The 18,735-nt window shown below is 38.6% G+C and overlaps 1 protein-coding gene across 7 annotated transcripts in view; it reads right to left on the reverse strand.

Moving 5' to 3' along the window:
* The window catches only part of ATP2C1 (ATPase secretory pathway Ca2+ transporting 1), a 116,444-nt gene that overhangs the window by 17,800 nt on the left and 79,909 nt on the right, over window positions 1-18,735 (reverse strand). For all 7 annotated transcript variants that reach the window (XM_059920340.1, XM_059920343.1, XM_059920346.1 and 4 more), the window contains 6 exons: window positions 14,716-14,840; window positions 13,507-13,604; window positions 10,287-10,382; window positions 10,108-10,197; window positions 8,111-8,215; window positions 3,010-3,166 (listed from right to left, as the gene is read on the reverse strand). In XM_059920340.1, the coding sequence (XP_059776323.1) occupies window positions 3,010-3,166; window positions 8,111-8,215; window positions 10,108-10,197; window positions 10,287-10,382; window positions 13,507-13,604; window positions 14,716-14,840 (671 nt within the window). The remainder of the gene's footprint in view (window positions 1-3,009; window positions 3,167-8,110; window positions 8,216-10,107; window positions 10,198-10,286; window positions 10,383-13,506; window positions 13,605-14,715; window positions 14,841-18,735) is intronic.

Consider the following 18,735-nt stretch of genomic DNA (forward strand, 5'->3'; position numbering starts at 1 on the left):
AACCATTAGAATTTACTTTACGAAAGCTGGAGACCATAACACTTCTCAGGTAAATGACTTAAGACTACAATGTCATTGTGGTAATTACAGAAACTCTAAAAATCAAAATTACTACATGCAAAGATATTCTAGTTTAATGGTTCTCAATATGGGGTTGCTTTAACTTATTAAAAATTAAAAAGAATACGACTAAAGAACTGTTAAGCAGAGAAGGCAAGCGAGGAGCAAATGAGAAATGTTTTCACATAGCAAACACATGCAGCTCCTTTCAGCAGAAACTACTGACTCTTAAGAAAAATACAATTAATTATTTGGAAAACTATAGGTTTGCTGAGCTTTTTTTTAAATTTTTTAAAAAATAGATTTGTTTTATTTATTTATTTATTTTTTGGCCGCGTTGGGTCTTCCGTGGCTGTGCACGGGCTTAGTTGCCGAGGGCTTCTCACTGCGGTGGCTTCTCTTGTTGCGGAGCACAGGCTCCAGGTGCACGGGCTTCAGTAGTTGTGGCGCACGGGCTTAGGTACTCCGCGGCATGTGGGATCTCCCCGGACCAGGGCTCGAACCTGTGTCCCCTGCATTGGCAGGCAGATTCTTAACCACTGCGCCACCAGGGAAGCCCCAGTTTGTTGAGCTTTAAAGTCAATTTTAAACAGACACCTTTGAAGGTGGCTTCTCCTAATGTATTTTCATCTTTCCATCTTATAGGCCTCCAGAACAATTCAATAGCTTGAAGAGAAGGCTATGTTAATTATATACAACATGTAATAATTTTGTACCCAAGAAACCCTGGGAGGTAAAGTTAATTTGTAAAGTGATTGTAAAACCACTAATACCAACAATAGTTTATATTCTTTCACTCTTTCTGTAACATTAATAGGATTTTCTTATTTGTTACTTTGATTCTCTTAAAACTATATAAATAATACCACCATACCATCATTTATAGTTAGTTTCCTGTCATCCTTGGGAACTTAAGATACAGCACAAAGCACCATTCATTTCCAAATACCATTTAGCTTTTTCTCAGAATTCTGGAACCTCTGGTAGCTACCTTATGAGCCAGAGGGATGTGTCTCCATCCGGGAAATTATAAGACTGAACAAGTTACCAAAGAAAACACACCAAAAAAAGCACACAAACTAAACATATGTATCTCACAGGGAAACTGAAAAGTCCCAGAGAGATCACGGGAAGTATCCATTCTTATTCAAACAGAAGGTATGAAGGATGAGATACATTTGGAAAACCATGGTTAGAGGCAAATGGCTTCTATTTGTCCAATGTATGAGTCATACCTAACTATTTACGTAGATGTGAGCCCCAAACGCTTTCACTCTGGAGAGAATGAGCCACTTGACAGTCCCTGGTGTTGGAACAGAGGCAGATGGCAACAGAAGGGGGGCACTGAGTATCAATCTGTGTGTCAGCAAATCCTAAGAAAGGGACACCAGCTCCTGGCACTCTCAGTGAAGGGGTGGTATTAGCCCAGACGGCAGTATCCTGTATTTATTTGTTTGCTTCTTTAGCACAAATGAAGATCTATTGTTACTGTTTGGGACAAAGTTATGTAGACCTTTTCTGTGTGGAGGGTCCCCAACTTCCTCCTTTATATTTAAAACATAAAAACGAAACGTACTCCAATTTTAAAATTAACATGTATTTTAAGAAACTTGAGTTTTATAAAGTATAAAATAAGTTCATATCAAGTTAAACTTAAAATCTTTATTCATTTATTCTTTACTCTTCATTATGGTAACTTGAGCGGGAGGAGGAAAATGGAGCATAAGCAGAGAAGAGGAAAAGATGTGAAGCAAGGGACAAATGCCCAGAACGTTTCCCAAAGCCCTGTGAAACAAAGATGTTCTCCTCCACCAAGTCTTGTCTATTTCACAATGTTACCACACCAAACCACACATACACAAAGCTCCACAATCTTTCAGATGAAGAGAATTAGTCAAAAAAAAAAAAAAAAAATGTGTGAAACCTCTGTTACAAAAATTAAGGAAAACAGGGAGCACATACCAGACCTTTAAGACTCTCTAAATGCAAGCCAACTTTGAAACCCTTTTGCTGTGAGCTGCTAAGAATAACAAAACACTGCCCTCAAATGAAGCCACAAGAATACCTTTCTAAACCTATCTTATTATAAGAGCAGAAGTCCTGTAAATCTATCCAAAAGTTCTATCCCACAGAAAGCTATTGCTTAAGTGAACCATGAATAAGAAGAATACTTTTTATATACTTGTTTCCTGCTCCCAGGAACTGTGGTGCTTGACTTCCATTTTGTAAATAACAATAAAATTAAGGAAGCCAACTCTTCCAATTTCCTTGAGAAAGACTACATAAGTGCACGGGTGGGTGTGTGTGTGTATTCCCCACAAGCCAGAAGGTAAAAACCAGGTACGGCCCCAAGCCCTGCTCTTCAACCCTACGTACACACGATGTCCCTAGAAGAAGCGGCCGATGTGTGTTTGCACAGCAGGCCCCCTTTCCCTGTCACCGTCCAGTCAGCAGCATTTCACAAGGCAGAGTCTGGGCACCTCTTTCCTCGCTGGTGATCGGCAAGGGAAGGAGTCAGCAGATGAGGAACAAGTAAGTAACCACCTCGGTTTAAAGAGTTAGAGGCCTAAGTCTTTTAATATTTAGGAAAGTATTTTAGATTAACAAACAAGACCCAGTGATAACATAAGGAAGGAGTAACATCACCTTACTTCTATCTATCACCCTTCCCACAAGATAAACGTATCTAAAATAAAATTTCTATCACCTGCTCAGAGACCACTGCAGGTCTGTAAGAACTAGAGATTTCATATTTTGCTACATTCCCAACTTTTTATGTTTTGGGAACATAGAAACAATTAGCCAACTAAAACCTAACACTTCAGAAATGGCAGGCTTCTACGAACCCTGGAATAGAGCTGTGCAGCTCAGATGTGAAGCATGAATTCATCTGCAATTAAAAGAAGGCATTACCTCTCCACCTAGGGGACTGTGCTGAAATGGCCTTACCTCTGAGCCCTGCAGAGCCCATCTGGGCCTTCTCTTGTTGGTACAGATCTCTCTGCTGCTGGGTGAGTGTCAAGGTCTGCCCTTTGCTGTGATATGTAGTACAATACTTAATCACCTGTTCATAAGCACCCTTCATAAAACAAATCTCTGGTCTGTCCTAAGAAGAAAAAACACAGCAAATAAATTCAAGTTAATTTCAATTTGTATATATCTGCCATTGGAATCAAAAACAAGTGGCATGCATTCCCATAATCCCCAGGGAAGTTACTCAAGCCTAAGGCTTTGAACAGCACTTGAACTCTGAAGATTAAAAGCTCACATGGGAGTTTTCTGCATCCTCTTTAGAACACAGCATCTACTCCACACCCTCAGCCCCACACTGAAGGCAAGGCTACACTCAGCTCCGCACTAGGCACTCTGAGCTCACGATGTAACAGGAAAGGGAAAAAGATCTAACGTCAGTCCACAAGCAATGGTTCAGGCTTTCTACTACTGCTATTATATGTATACATGTGACCCCATTTAATTCTTACAACCACCTTGCAATTATGGGTATTATCAGACTTTTTTTTATTTTTTACCCTAGTAAAGTAATAAACAAAAAATTACAATGAAAACCCACAGTCCCCTGCCCAAACCTCCTCACCTCCAGTCCTACTCCACAGAGGCAAACCAATTTTATTTTATTTTTTTATAAATTTATTTATTTATTTTATTTATTTTTTGGCTGGGTTGGGTCTTCGTTGCTGCGCATGGGCTTTCTCTAGTTGCAGCAAGCAGGGGCTACTCTTCGTTGCGGTGCATGGGTTTCTCATTGTGGTGGCTTCTCTTGTTGCGGAGCACGGGCTCTAGGCGTGCGGGCTTCAGTAGTTGTGGCACATGGGCTTAGCTGCTCTGCGGCATGTGGGATCTTCCTGGACCAGGGGTCTTGAACCCATGTCCCTTGCATTGGCAGGCGGATTCTTAACCACTGTGCCACCACAGAAGTCCGAGGCAAACCAATTTTAACTCTCTTGGTTGTTTTCTTTGGTATTTATCTTCATGTTTTTAATTTTTTTAATATATAATTTATTTATTTCTGGCTGCATTGGGTCTTTGTTGCTGCACGCAGGCTCAGTAGTTGTGGTGCACAGGCTTAGTTGCTCCACGGCATGTGGGATCTTCCCGGACCAGGGCTCGAACCCGTGTCCCCTGCACTGGCAGGCAGGTTCTTAACCACTGCATCACCAGGGAAGCCCTTAATTATGTTTTTATTGCTACTTGTTCATGTACCAATTTTATACTCTGTCTACTGTGACAGGTGATCGTCTGGCCACCCCCACTATCTATTCCTTCTCCTCAGTGTTATAATACATGCAGAGCAAAACTCACCAGTATTCTGCTCACTTTCTAACTCCTCACTGCTGAGCCAAGTGGCCACCAGAGCAGTTCACAAACATCCCAGCTCTCCTTGGAGGCACACGGTAGAAATGTATTTCCCTGCACCTCTTACCACTCTGAAGTCAGATGTGATTTGCTTTGGCCAATAAACGTGAGCAGTACTTGTGTTACTTCCAAATGGCAATTTAGGAACCAGTGCATAACGTGATCCTCCTCTGCCTTGGTATGACAGTGTGAGCTCACATTGAGAGGAGTGTCCATCTCTGTGGTCCCCAAGTGATGAGCAGTAACCAGATGTTACGGGGAAATAGGCAGCAGAAAGGTACGATGTTGTTTCCATGGCCTACAGAAGCCCAATATATTTCTTCCTGTTCAAGTTTTATCTTTCATAAAGTTAATAACTGTCATTTTTTATTTGCTTAGTTTTCTTTACACCTATTACTCATTATTCCCAAGCTCCTCTATGTCATATAAAGCCCTTCTCAATGTATTTTTCACATGATCCAATAAGCAGGTAAGCCATTACTCCCATATTAGGACTGAGACCTCCCTCCTCGGGCTGTGCTCTCCTTTCCTTTTCTAGTGTGAGCTGGCTCATCTCCAGGCTTGCTGCATGACTGGCATCCAGGAGCTTCCCTTCACCCCTCTGCTGGTTAGAACTCACGAGGTTCTAAGTCTCCCTGTTCCTTGATTTATACTCTTACCTTGGAATAACACATCCATCAGTATCTAAGAAAAGCTGCGTGGGCTATACACTTTGAGGCTTGTGTGGAAACATTTTTATTTTGCCCCCACATATGTAAGCTCAGCTGGGAAGAGATCTCCTCTCAGTTGAAGGCTTTCCTCTATCATCTTCCAGCCTCCAGTGTGCAGTGCCGCATTTGGAAAGTCCTAAACTTTGGTGTAGGAGCTCCCCGCTCCTTGCCCTTCCTCCCACCCCACAATCTCTGGAAGCTTTCAGAGTGCTAAGTGCCCTCAAATTACTTGATCGTGGGCCTTGGTGTGTTTATTCTCTCACCCCCACCCCTCTTTAACATACATATTGTGCTGAGCAGCTGGCGGGCAATTTTATCCTAGAAGCTGAAGTTCTTCCTCTAGAAAATTTCCTGATGTTATTTGCTAAAATCTTCCCATTTTCTGTCAACATTATTAGGTGGATATTGGATCTCCTACATCAATTTTCTGATTTTTACACCTTACCTTTTATATTGTCCACCTCTTTGACTTTTCTACTTTCTGATAGATTCCTTGACTTTATTTGAAAAACATTCTATTTAAAGTATCCTGTTGTCATTTTTTACGGTCTTTGGAAATTTTCTTCAGCATCCAGCACTATCTTTGTTTCTCTGAGACCCTTTTCTCTGTTGGCTTGGTCTGTGTCTTTCATACTGAAGGCTTTCCCCAAGTATCTCACAATCCCTGTCTGTCCATTTACATTCAAGACCAAAGCAAATAAAGGTCTAGAAACTCCATGGGCACTGCAGGGTTTATCAACTGGTGGCCCTCACAGTAGAGTGACAAGACGAAGGCCAGGAGCAGGTAAACTCTACCAATGAACGAAGAGCTAGCTTAGTTAGGACTACTCCATACTGTAGGGATCTCCCTGGGACCAGTCAGCTTCTCTAAAACTCTTGGATCTTCTGACTTGGAGAATGAGGATATGGGGATACCTACCTGCAAGCATTCTGAGAAAGTGGAGTTAGGACCTAGGACAACGGCTTGCCCTTAATCACCCTGTGTTTAGTCTTAAACCTTAATTCTGCCTTCCACTCTTGTCCCCAGGATGACATTTCTGGTCTGGCCTCAAGAAACAGAAAAGTAAGTGGGGGAGTTCTAGTGGTTCCTTATCAGAATTTTAACCTGATCTCCTCTTTTTAGCCCCATGCCTTAGGCCCCACCTTCAAAGATACCTGTACCCCTAAGTCTTTCCCATACTTTCTCTTTTTTAGTTTATCTTTTATTCGTTGGTTGTCATTTTGGTAGGTTCCAGGGAGAGAGCAGAGATGAATGCAGATTGTCATGTTCAAATGAAAGTCCTCTAAAGACAAACTATTTGAGCCTGGGGCTGTTTTTTGTTTGTTTGTTTGTTTATGGCTGCGTTGGGTCTTCGTTGCTGCGCGCGGGCTTTCTCTAGTTGCGGCGAGCAGGGCTACTCTTCTTTGCAGTGTGCAGGCTTCTCGTTGCGGTGGCTTCTCATTGCAGAGCAGGGCTCTAGGCACACGGGCTTCAGCAGTTGCAGCACGCAGGCTCAGCAGTTGTGGCGCACGGCCTTAGCTGTTCCACGGCATGTGGGATCTTCCTGGACCAGGGCTCAAACCCCTGTCCCCTGCGTTAGCAAGTGGATTCTTAACCACTGTGCCACCAGGGAAGTCCCGTGGGGCTGTATTTAAATTGGTACATTTTTCATATCTGTGCCAGGCTGACCTCTTCTAGATCCTGAGTCAGGTCAGCGGGTTTGGGTTTTGTTAGTTACATCGGTTGATTTTGTTTTCTAAGAGAAACTCTTCAAGTCAGCAAATGGAAAGAATAATCACGCCCTTTCTATACTTATATCCCGCCACTCCCTACCCCTACCCCCAACTGAAAAGAGTCAATGTACAACTATGGTGAGGTTAGATTCAAAACTGCTGAAGTCAAATCTTCAAACTTACATGAGCCACATTATCTTGAAGTAGTGTGTGACCATATATAAAATGTAAAGAAATACACCTTCCAAATAAACTCATATACATATTCTTGCTATGTAACTATATAGACAAGGGACATCAGATAAAAATTACCTAACTCTGATGCAATTTTTGAAAGCTTTACATTACAAGGTTTAAAGTAACAGGCATTTTATTTTTATAGTTTTGTTTCCAACTGTCTCCTTTCCCTGAAGTTTATAAAAGTTCCTTTAAAGACTAAACAGAAATCTTTTTTCCCCTCATCATCAGAGTTCCTGGCACAAGTTCAATGTAGAGCAATTTAAAACCAATGTTTCCTACTTATTATGGGCAAGGGGGAATCCTCTCACTAATTCTCATCTACAGAGATGTAACTGGTTTCTAATGTTTGCTCACAGGTAAAAACACATAACCGTTTATTAATTCCTAATAAAGAAAATGTAAAAACAGCTATATATTTTTAAGGCCAAAGTAAGTGTAAGCATCAAGCTGGTAATAGCAACTATGAGTGATATGATTATATACTGTAGATAACTATTGTACATAACTCTTACTGCACTGTGTAAAAATTCTAAAGCACCCAGAGATAAGGTAGTAGCTTGAAATATCAATGCATTTTGTTTGCCAGTTTGTTAGCTGGATCAACTAACATGAATTATACACATTTGGTAACCACGTTTCCACAAAATAATGTAGTTTTTGTTCAGTCTGAAGACAAGACATTCTTCAGTGGAAAAACACAGACAACAGACAGCAGAAACCTGTCATCAAGAACAAAAAAGATGTCGAAAGACTGGTGTCACAAGCTCCAGGAGACTGAGAGCAGGCTCCAGCTCATTTGAGTTGTTTGCTCACGCAGCAAAACTGACATGTCTATGCATAAATTCAAAGAGAACATGAAAACAACCAGGGATGAGTGTACTATGAATCACACACACTTCAGAGCTGGTCTGTGTTATGCTCACTGACTGCTTAAATCTAAAGGTGAATAATAAATGAAAAACAGTAATCTAGTTAAACAATACAGAGTAAGTTTTCTATAAATGGAAGGATACCTGCTGTGTTCGGTGCACACACTTAACAGCCATCCACTTCTGCTCAGAGCTAAAAGGGTATTCAGCTTTTCTGATATAATCCTGTTGAAGTCCATCAAGACCCATCTATATGGCACAAAAGGAAAGTTAATTCTCACCAACACGTGACTACTTTTTCCTTTAACAAAGAAACAAGGGTCACAACTTGTAGGGAGGGTGGCTAGAGATACCTGGATTATTTTTCAAACAGCTGTGCTTCATCTATACCTACCGTATTTCTCTGAACAGCAGCACACATGTTCAACATGAAAGCCTAGGTGTTTGATAAAGTCTAGGGCATGCTATTGAACTACATACAGAGCAAAACTTCAACACTGACTATATTAAAATCTCAACTGGCTCAAACTCTGGAACGAAGCAGGATAACAAATAAAGGTGCCCAGCCAATACATACTTTATAATCAACAGAAGCTTCAGATTCAACTCCTCGCTTCTCAGGGATTCGAATTTACCCTGCCTGCTGCTGCCATGCTACTCCCTTTCACCCCACCCCTTGACATGCCGACTACTACCAATGCCATGTCGCTCTTCTCCTTCCTTACCCTTTGCATTTCCCACCAAATATTCAAAAATATTCTTTAAACTATTCAAAAACCTGGCTTATTGCTTTTTACTGTCTACTGAAACGTGTTCAGACTCGCCTTCCTAGCTTTCAAAAATCCTCCAGTAACCCACCACACAGCCTACTTAACCACCCTCGGAGCCACTCAAACTGTTCATTTCATCCAGGTTAACCAACTCATAAGCCACAATCCAGTCCATGCTTTTTTATTTCTCTGTGCTTTTATTCTTGCTCTTTCCCTAGCTTATCCCCCCACCCCCATCTAAGTCCTTCCTCCCCTTCAAAGTCCAGGTCCCAAGTCCAAATGTGCACTCTTCTTACATACGGCTCGATGTTAAGACTGTCTACTACCTTGGTCTGCCTTTTATTTGTTCCAAGCACGTCATTATTAACTCCCTACCTAAATTGTGAGGTCCCCACCCATAAAGAGGTGGTTTCAAACACTTTATTTCTCAAAGAGAGAAAGTTAAATATAACACAATAAATACTTAAGTTATTTAACTTTTGAATACCTTTTAAAAAGCTATACTATGCTGTTTTAGTTACAAGGCGAACAGATGATAAAGGAATGTGACTTTCTGTTAAGGAAACAGAAATAATGTATATATTATAGAAATACCAATTTTACTTTATCAAATTAAATGTTACAACAACCTACATTTCTATACTGAATCTCAATTCAAGCAACCTCATTTAGAGGCATCCTGTTTTATGTAAGTCTCGAAGTTTCCTATGACTGCTCTTAAAAGTAGTTTTATTTTTGTTATGGGAATGCCAGGTTGGACTTTTAGGTTTCTCATTTAATCAACTGTAGGACTTAGAAGAGGAGATCAACTGGGACAGATAAAAGGGTCACTGAGAGCAGCACTCCTTCTCCCCAACACAAACTCTAACTCTACACTCATTGTAAGAAATTGATAATGAGGATGGGGAAGGAAAGGAAATGGAAGACTGGAAAAAGAAAAGCTGACTTCTCATGCTGGCCTTAATACCTTCATGTGGAAATACTAAAGAATGTTGCCTCTTACGCATTTGAAAATTGGCATTTATCAGCAATTACACACATTTATACAGCTTTTCACACTACACTCTGAGTATTATGGAAGACAAGAACATTACTTCATAAGAACAAATCCGTCACTGGTCATTCGTTTGTATGCTGCATGTAGGAGATATAAAGTTATAGTGAAAAACCTCTATGCTCTGTATTTCCAGGAAGAATAAAACTGGTTCCCAAAAGGCAATAAAAACTATGAAATAATGTGAATCTTCTTCACTCTAATGTGAATCTTCTTCACTCTACACCTAAAAGCCAGTAATACTGAAATTTATGGCTTCACATTCTCTTGTGAGGGTGATATTTTCACATGTCAAAGAAGAGAGACCAGGCACATACCTTCATTGCAAGAGCAATTAAGGCTCCTTCTGTTGGTTTCCCCATTAGAGTGTTGTTTCTAATTACAGCATCATTGCACACACAGCCCGCCTAAGAGAAATACACATAAACTATGAACCCATCACTGCATCCTAAGTCATTATGAAGAGAGCCACTTTCTTAGAGAATGCAGTATTTACCTCGACAATTCTGCTAACAGATGGGTTATAGAATCCATGAACAACATCACCATCAACAATCACTTCCCCAAATGGATTGTAGCCAACTCCAGTAACCTAAGGAACATAAAGTAGAGTCAATAATACCAGCAGACAGTGACAATACTTATGAAAACCAAAAACTATGAGTTGCGTTCATTTCATTTTATACATCATGACACTGTTAGTGCATACACCTAGAAAAGCATTTAAATTTGTCTAAAACAACACTTAATAAAAGAATATAGATAGTAATTTTCACCACAATGGTAAACCTACAGTTAATTATACTAATAATTAACTACTAATTATGCTAATTAATAATTATAATGCATAGTATATTGTAAATAGAAATAATGTAATTGTTAATATAATTAATATAATCTTATATTGCTTCTACTTACAATATACTATAAAAAGGATAAATAAACCATGAAAATCTCTATATATAAGTGAGCTTAAATTTATATAACACTACATTTATGTAACACTACAATTTGCAAAGAATTCAAATCTATTACCACATCTAACATTCATGACAAACCTGTGACCTAGACAAAAGTAGAATTCTTTTTGCAAATATGCAGGCTCAGAGACAAGTGATTTACCCTAGCACTTACAAACTACTTTAACATAGTATATATTACATGCAAATTTTTAAAATCAGAGACAAGTCAGATACTTATCCTATACAGCTAGAACAAACCAAGCCAAATAAAAGTTATATATCACAATAAAAATAGGACAGTTTAGAGGAATTAACAAACAGTTAATGCTTGACATATAAAATTATGGGCTTAAAACAAAAGAGAAACCTGTATCTTACCTTTCATACCTGGACCATATAATATAAGCACATGTAACCCCAATGACCCTTCTGAGTCATCCAGAAAAGGCACATTCAACATAGCACTGGGTATCCTTAACCAAATCTAACACCCTAAATATCAATAGTCTCATTTTAAGACCTAGTAAAATGGAATTAAATAGACCTAAGTACAACTTCCGTCAATTTGTGAAATACTTCCTTTGCTCAGAGAACTGGCTATAAATACATTTTAAAATACTGTTCCCATCATGAATAGTGTTAATGAAAATTCCAGCCAGAAATCCCACAAGGTCCAATCCCAATCCAGAGATTGGAACGTGTCCTCACACAGCTTCAAAATTAACCAATGCACGTACACTGACATGCACTTCAGGGGCTGCCAATATATAATTTTTAAAGTAGATTAATTCATCCATTCATTTATTCTTTCAACAAGTATTTACTAGTATGAGGCAGACCCTGTGCTGGGCAACAGAGTTCCTGCTCTATTATATGGGGTTGGCCAAAAGGTTCGTTCAGTTTTTTCCCTAAGATGGCTCTAGTAGCACTTAGTTGTCTTTAACTTCATTTGTTAGATTGTATGTGACAGCTGTTATATCAGCGTGCATTTAAAATAAGGCTTATCAAAATTGGTGAATTTTTGTGTAGCCATTTTAATACTGAAGATTGAAGGAAAAAAGCAACATTTTCAGTATATCATGCTTTATTATTTCAAGAAAGGTAAAAACGCAACCGAAATGCAAAAACAGATTTGTGCAGTGTATGGAGAAGGTGCTGTGACTGATCGAACATGTCAAAAGTGGTTTGCAAAGTTTTGTGCTGGAGATTTTTCGCTGGACGATGCTCCACGGTCAGGTAGACCAGTTGAAGTTGATAGCGATCAAATCGAGACATTAACTGAGAACAATCAACATTATACCACGCAGGAGATAGCTGACATACTCAAAATATCCAAATCGAGTACTGAAAATCATTTGCACCAGCTTGGTTATGTTAATTGCTTTGATGTTTGGGTTCCACACGGGTTAAGCGAAAAAAACCTTCTTGAACGTATTTTCACAGGTGATTCTCTACTTATAATGAAAACGTTCCATTTTTAAAACAAACTGTGATGGGCAATGAAAAGTGGATACTGTACAATACTGTGGAATGGAAAAGATTGTGGGGCAAGTGAAATGAACCACCACCAACCACACCAAAGGCCACTTCATCCAAAGAAGGTGATGTTGTATATATGGTGGGAATGGAAGGGAATCCTCTACCATGAGCTCCTTCCGGAAAACCAAACGATTAATTTCAACAAGTACTGCTCCCAATTAGACCAACTGAAAGCAGCACTCGACGAAAAGCGTCCAGAATTAGTCAACAGAAAATGCATTATCTTCCATCAGGATAATGCAAGACCTCATGTTTCTTTGATGACCAGGCAAAAACTGTTACAGCTTGGCTGGGAAGTTCTGATTCATCCGCCATATTCACCAGACATTGCACCTTCAGATTTCCATTGATTAAGGTCTTTACAAAATTATCTTAATGGAAAAAAATCTCAATTCCCTGGAAGACTGTAAAAGGCACCTGGAACAGTTCTTTGCTCAAAAAGATAAAAAGTTTTGGGCAGGTGGAATTACGAAGTTGCCTGAAAAATGGCAGAAGGTAGTGGAGCAACAGGGCAAACACGCTGTTCAATAAAGTTCTTGGTGAAAATGAAAAATATGTCTTTTATTTTTACTTAATAACCGAAGGCACTTTTTGGCCAACCCAATACTTAGAGTATCATGGGAAGAGGGACAGAGGATTTCACCTGAACTAAGAGGTATGGAACTAGGAAAACATGTAACACAGGGCAAGTTCTGGGTGGTCAGCAAAGCTTTTCTGAAGAAATGGGTTGGAAATGAGGTGCAAAGGTTGAAGAGGCATTAGACTGTCCTAAGTAGTGACAACAGCAGCAAAGGTCCTTCAGTAAGACGGATTTTGTCACACTGAAAGAACCATAAAGTCAATGTATTTGGTGTATGGAGAGCAAAGGAGAGATACAGGCTGAGGAAGGAAACAAGGGACAGAACACGTAGGGCTGTGAGCAGCCCCATTTCAGGACCCTGGTCACAATGGGAAGGCACTGAAACATCTTCATTTAGGCATCCAGAGTCTGGTAACAGATGGATGTAGGGGAGACTGAAAGAGAGGTGTCGAGGGGGATCAACGTTTCTGGACTGCACAACTGGAGCGGGATCAAGACTTGGGAGAACCACAAGGGACAGAAAATGCTCAGCTGCTAACTTGCAGCCCTTCTAAAGACACTAGAATGGTTAGCAACACTAAACACCAAAACTTCTGAAAAGGAATTCTGTTAAAAAAAAAAAATCTATAGAGTACCTCAGCACGCAGGCCATCCGAAGTAAATACGTGGGTAACAGTCATTTCATTCTTCGTCAGGGTTCCAGTTTTATCTGAACAAATCACATTACAGCACCCTAAAGAATAAATTGCTACAAGTCACCAAAAGTCAGGGAAAAATGCAAGTTCACATTAAAAACAAATCAAAGACTCTGGAAGCCTGCTCTGCTTCTCTGAATTTTGTACAAATCAAGCTCATGGATAATTTTAGGTTGTTTTCTCTCCTGTGCTTACTTCATCATAAGGTATGAACAGTTTCTAGAATTAAAATTAATTAGATACTGATAAATGTTGACTTTTTCTTTATTTCCAGTTGAATTTCTACAAAGCTACTTGATATTAGCTTTATATAGTGACTTTATATAATACATTTTCTAGAAAGTTTCAAGGTTACCTTACTATAAACCCATATAATTTTTTCAGTCATTATTTTAAGGAATTTTTGCCTTCTCAATATTAAAATGCAAACTAGAAGTTAAATTCAACATTTTTGAATTCCTAAATAAAAAGAAGTTTCATAACATACATAAAGTTACCACAGTTTTCATATCACACATAAAATTATGTTACAGCAATGTAACTACTGTATGCTTACTGTTCTTAATAAATTCAACTCAAGAATAACATTTTAGGATCTATAATTATCAGTTATCTTCCTTGAGATGTCAAAAGAAAACATTTCTCTGTCACTCTATGGTTTCATTTGTTACTTTTTTTTTTTTTTTACCATGATTTAAGCATTAGAACAGTCCATGATGCAGAAAGATTTAAAGCTCCCTGACGTGAGTAATATGAATTTTTAATGACCTTTTTTGGTTGTTAAAACCATACTCAACATTGCTACAAGCCAAACACCACCATGTAAACCTCTAAGACAGGGGTCCCCAACCCCCGGGCCGCAGACCAGTACCGGCCTGCGGCCTGTTAAGAACGGGGCCGCACAACAGGAGGTGAGCGGCGGGTGAACAAGCGAAGCTTTGCCTGTTGCTCCCCATTGCTCCCCATCACTCGCGTTACCGCCTGAACCACCACCACCCTCCCCCCGTCTGTGGAAAAACTTCCATGAAACTGGTCTCTGGTGCCAAAAAGGCTGGGGACTGCTCTAAGACAAAATCTGTAAAACCCAAAGACCCCTGTTGATGTAAACTATCATGTCAATGGATAAGCATGCTCTAACCAGAGACTTACCCAGAGTTTCAACAATAGGTAGCTTTTTCACAATGGCCCTTTTCTTCACCATTCTCATAACACCAAGGGCTAGAGTCACTGTGACCACAATGGGAAGACCTTCAGGAATTGCTGCTACAGCCAAACTGTAACCAGTAAAGATATAGTACTGAAGTATAAATTCAGTAGTACCCATAGCAATAATTTCAATTGGCTGTTACTTAAAGTAGAGGTTAAAAATGTAAAATTGTTGCTGTCAAACCCAAAAAAGGCCTCAAAATGAGGGAAAACTGATTAACATTTATTGGCCACCTACTAGCTACCAGGTTAAGCACAGTGGTTAAAGAATATAAGTTCTGACATCAGACTGCCTAGATTTGTACCCCCAGCTTCAATTTTCACCTGTGTGACCTCAAGCTATTATGCCTCCACCTCTGTAGTTTAGTTTCTCATCTATAAATATAGATAATAACAGGTGTTCAGACAAAAACTTGTACGTGAATGTTCACAGCAGCATTATTCACAATAGCCAAAAGATGGAAAGAGCCCAAATGTTCATCAACTGATGAATGGGAAACTGTGGTGTGCCCATACAAGGGAGTACTATTCAGCCATTAAAAAGAATGAAGTACTGATTCATGCTACAAATGAAAAAGCCTTGAAAACATCATGCTAACTGAAAGCAGCAGGACACATGTTGCATGATTTCACTTATATGAGATATCAAGAATAAGCAGATCCAAAGAGACAGAAAGCAGTTTAGTGGTCGTCAGCTGGTAGGGAGAGGGAAGAATGGGGAATGACTGTGAAATGGGCACAGGGTTTTCTTTCGGGGGTGATGAAAAAGTTCTGACACTAGATGGTGGTGATGGTGGTAACATTATGAATGTATTTAACTCCACTGAACTGTATATTTTAAAATGGAAAATTTTATGGTATGTGCATTTTATCACAACAAAAAATTAATTACTTTACTATTTCCCTTCGTAATACTAAAAAAGAAAAACCACCTCAAATTAAATCTCTACTTTTGTCCCATTCCATATCTCCTGATTCTGCTACAGATAAGGACAGGTGCATGCCTATCCTTCATTCTAACAATGCTCCCTGAACTCCCTCTACTGCCCAGTTTCTACAATATAATCTAGATCCAATGGACCTTTTCATTCCTTTACATTTAAATCATTTTATAAATAATTTACAGAGGAATAAAATGGATTGTGAAAAACTTCAATAGAAATTTTCATTTGAATTTTAACCCCAAACTATATTCCCGGATATGAAAGTATATATATCTGAAATGGACAACGTCCTTCGAATGCAACTGCTCAACTGTCATGAATAAACCTGGAACATATTCACCTTTTAAAACAGTGATTTCAAATTCAAAAACCATTTCTAACAGGTTTTAGGTTTATCAATTCTGGTTCTTCTTTTTGCATTTGTCTCTTCAAAATGCAACACTTCTAAAAATGTTAATGGTCCATAATTTTTAGGACAGTCATCTTCTCAGTAATACAATACTGCATGATGAATTCCTTGCTGTAGAATGACTAACTATAAGAGAATGCCTGTCCTTCCCCTTTCATCCTTAAAAATAAACAGTTCAGGGTATTCCCTGGTGGTCCAATGGTTAGGACTCGGCGCTTTCACTGCCAAAGGCCCGGGTTCAATCCCTGGTCAGGGAACTAAGATCCCACAAGCCACGCAGCACAGGTAAAAAAAATAAAAGAAAAAACCCAGTTCACTCATTAAAATTCAGGAGTTTGAGAAAATCTGGAGTACCATCATCCAAGGATTCAGTGTTGAGATTACACTTATATGATTCAATTTCACCTTCATCATTAGAGCCTACAGTGGTTGTCTCTTTGCATTCATCTTCTGGTTTGTCTAATAATTATGAAAATTCTTCTGTCAATTCTTCTTTGCCATTATGGTAAAAAAAATTAAAAATTCTCAATTTCTCAATTTTGTTTAATGAATGCAAAAAAAAAAAAAAAAAAGAAAAACTACCAAGATTTTGTCTCCAGACTTTTTTTTATACCTTTTTAAATGATAATGTAATGCTTTGGGCAACATAATAAGAAAATTAAAGGATAACAGAATAATAATGATTTATTTATTATTACAGTAGCCTTATAAGCTACTTATCCTTCTGCTTTCTCATTGTTTTACTCATTTTTAGCACAGTTGGAAATAATTGTTAAAATACTTGCTAGGGGAATAAAATAGCCAAGATGTTTCAACACGCAGGAAAAATAAGTTCACTAAAGATCCCACATGTATTTTAGCACATATAAATGTACAGTAGACCCACATGGTTACTGCAAAATAGAATGAGTTTTATTTTATTAAAAAATTCTTAAATGTTTGGTCCTTTGGAAGATCCTGAGGTAGGAATAAAAGTCATGAGGTATTAATCTTCACAAATAGTCAGAACTGCTCCAAAAAAAATACTCAAAAACATGAGTCCAATAGATAATAATATGCCAATGGTTAATAAAATTCATGCCCCATTTTAAATTCATTTCATATTTAACCCAAGGCTCCTTTACACATATTTAAGCCAAGAGTTTCAAGTTGTATTTTTGCTCCTCCAAGGAAAAACTATAGTCCTTCACTATATCTCAAATATCTTTTAACTTCTTATTCATCCTACTTATTCCTTGTACTCCACTTGACTTTTTTTTAATCCATTGGTTTTTATTCTGAAACTTGAACTATTACTTGCTAGGCCTATTACAGAGCTGTCATCCAGGATTTCTCTTCCTTAGAGGACTAGGTGAGTTCCACTTTTTCTTACACCCTACACAACATCATCTTCCTTTCTTTCACCTTTGTTTTGCTGGAATTCATACAAGAAGAGGTAAGGGATAACTTTCCTGATTACTTGCTTATCCATTTGTAATTACCTAAATTGATACTTTGGCTAGACCTAGATTTATAGATTTAAAATCATTTCCCCCCATACTTTAATTGTACTGCCCCACTGTCTTCTAATTTAATCTAATGTTGCTGTGGATGAAGGTTTAATAAAATCCTTTTTCCCTTCTGTATTTGGTTAAATAAATCTCCAGCTCTGTTCTCTTAGTGACGACAGTATAGCAACTATGTTGCTAGGCAACACTGCTTATGATAAAAGGATCTCCTGACCGATAAATTACCCATGGACTGGGAGAATTATAATTATCTTACAGGAAGCTACAGCTTTGGGTTTCCTCAGTGTGGTGACTCTCATAACTGGGCATGTTTCTTGCAGGCATCTTGGAAAGTGTACGTTTCCAGAGATGCTGGCTCCTGCGGATTATGAGGCATTTTAACCCAGGACAGCTCCTGCCTTTACATGGTCATCTCATCTGCCTGTACCTAAGCTGAACTGCTACAGGGACTGCTGTAGGAACTCTCTCAGAAGAGGACGTTGCCCTGTGGTGTTCAGGACACAGGTACCAAGTATGACCTATGAAAGTCTCGTGAGTTGAAAATCTTAGTAGAGCCTAAAAAGACCCTGCGGTGGAAATTGTAGTTGCTAATGAGAAGTATGATACCAGTCTAATTTTCCTTCCTGTACAGATGACCTGACCTGTTTTCTTTAGTTTCACAATGATGTATCTGGGTTGGAGTTTTTTTCATCCTGCTTGGCATTTGGAGAATCCTTTCAATCTATAAAGATTCATGTCTTGCTTCATTTCTTATATAATTTCTTCTTATCTCTTTTTAAATCTTCTGTTACTTAGATATGGCATTTATTGAATTATCCTTTGTCACTTTTATCTCATTCTCTGTTTTAGACTTTTTATTCTATTTTTGGGGAGACCACTTCGACTTTATATTATAGCCTTTAAACTGAATCTTTAATTTCAGCAATCATAACCTTAATATCTTAAAAAAATATATTTTGGTTCTGTGATCCTTTTCTACAGCAATCTGTCTGTCTATCATGAATGCAGTTTCTTCACAAATCTCTGAAAATACTAATGCTTTCTATTTTTAATTTTTTGTCAATTCTTGCATATTTGGTTTTCCTCTGAGATGGATTATTCA

Source organism: Balaenoptera ricei, chromosome 4, assembly GCF_028023285.1.
Source record: "Balaenoptera ricei isolate mBalRic1 chromosome 4, mBalRic1.hap2, whole genome shotgun sequence".
Classification (NCBI taxonomy): Eukaryota; Metazoa; Chordata; class Mammalia; order Artiodactyla; family Balaenopteridae; genus Balaenoptera; species Balaenoptera ricei.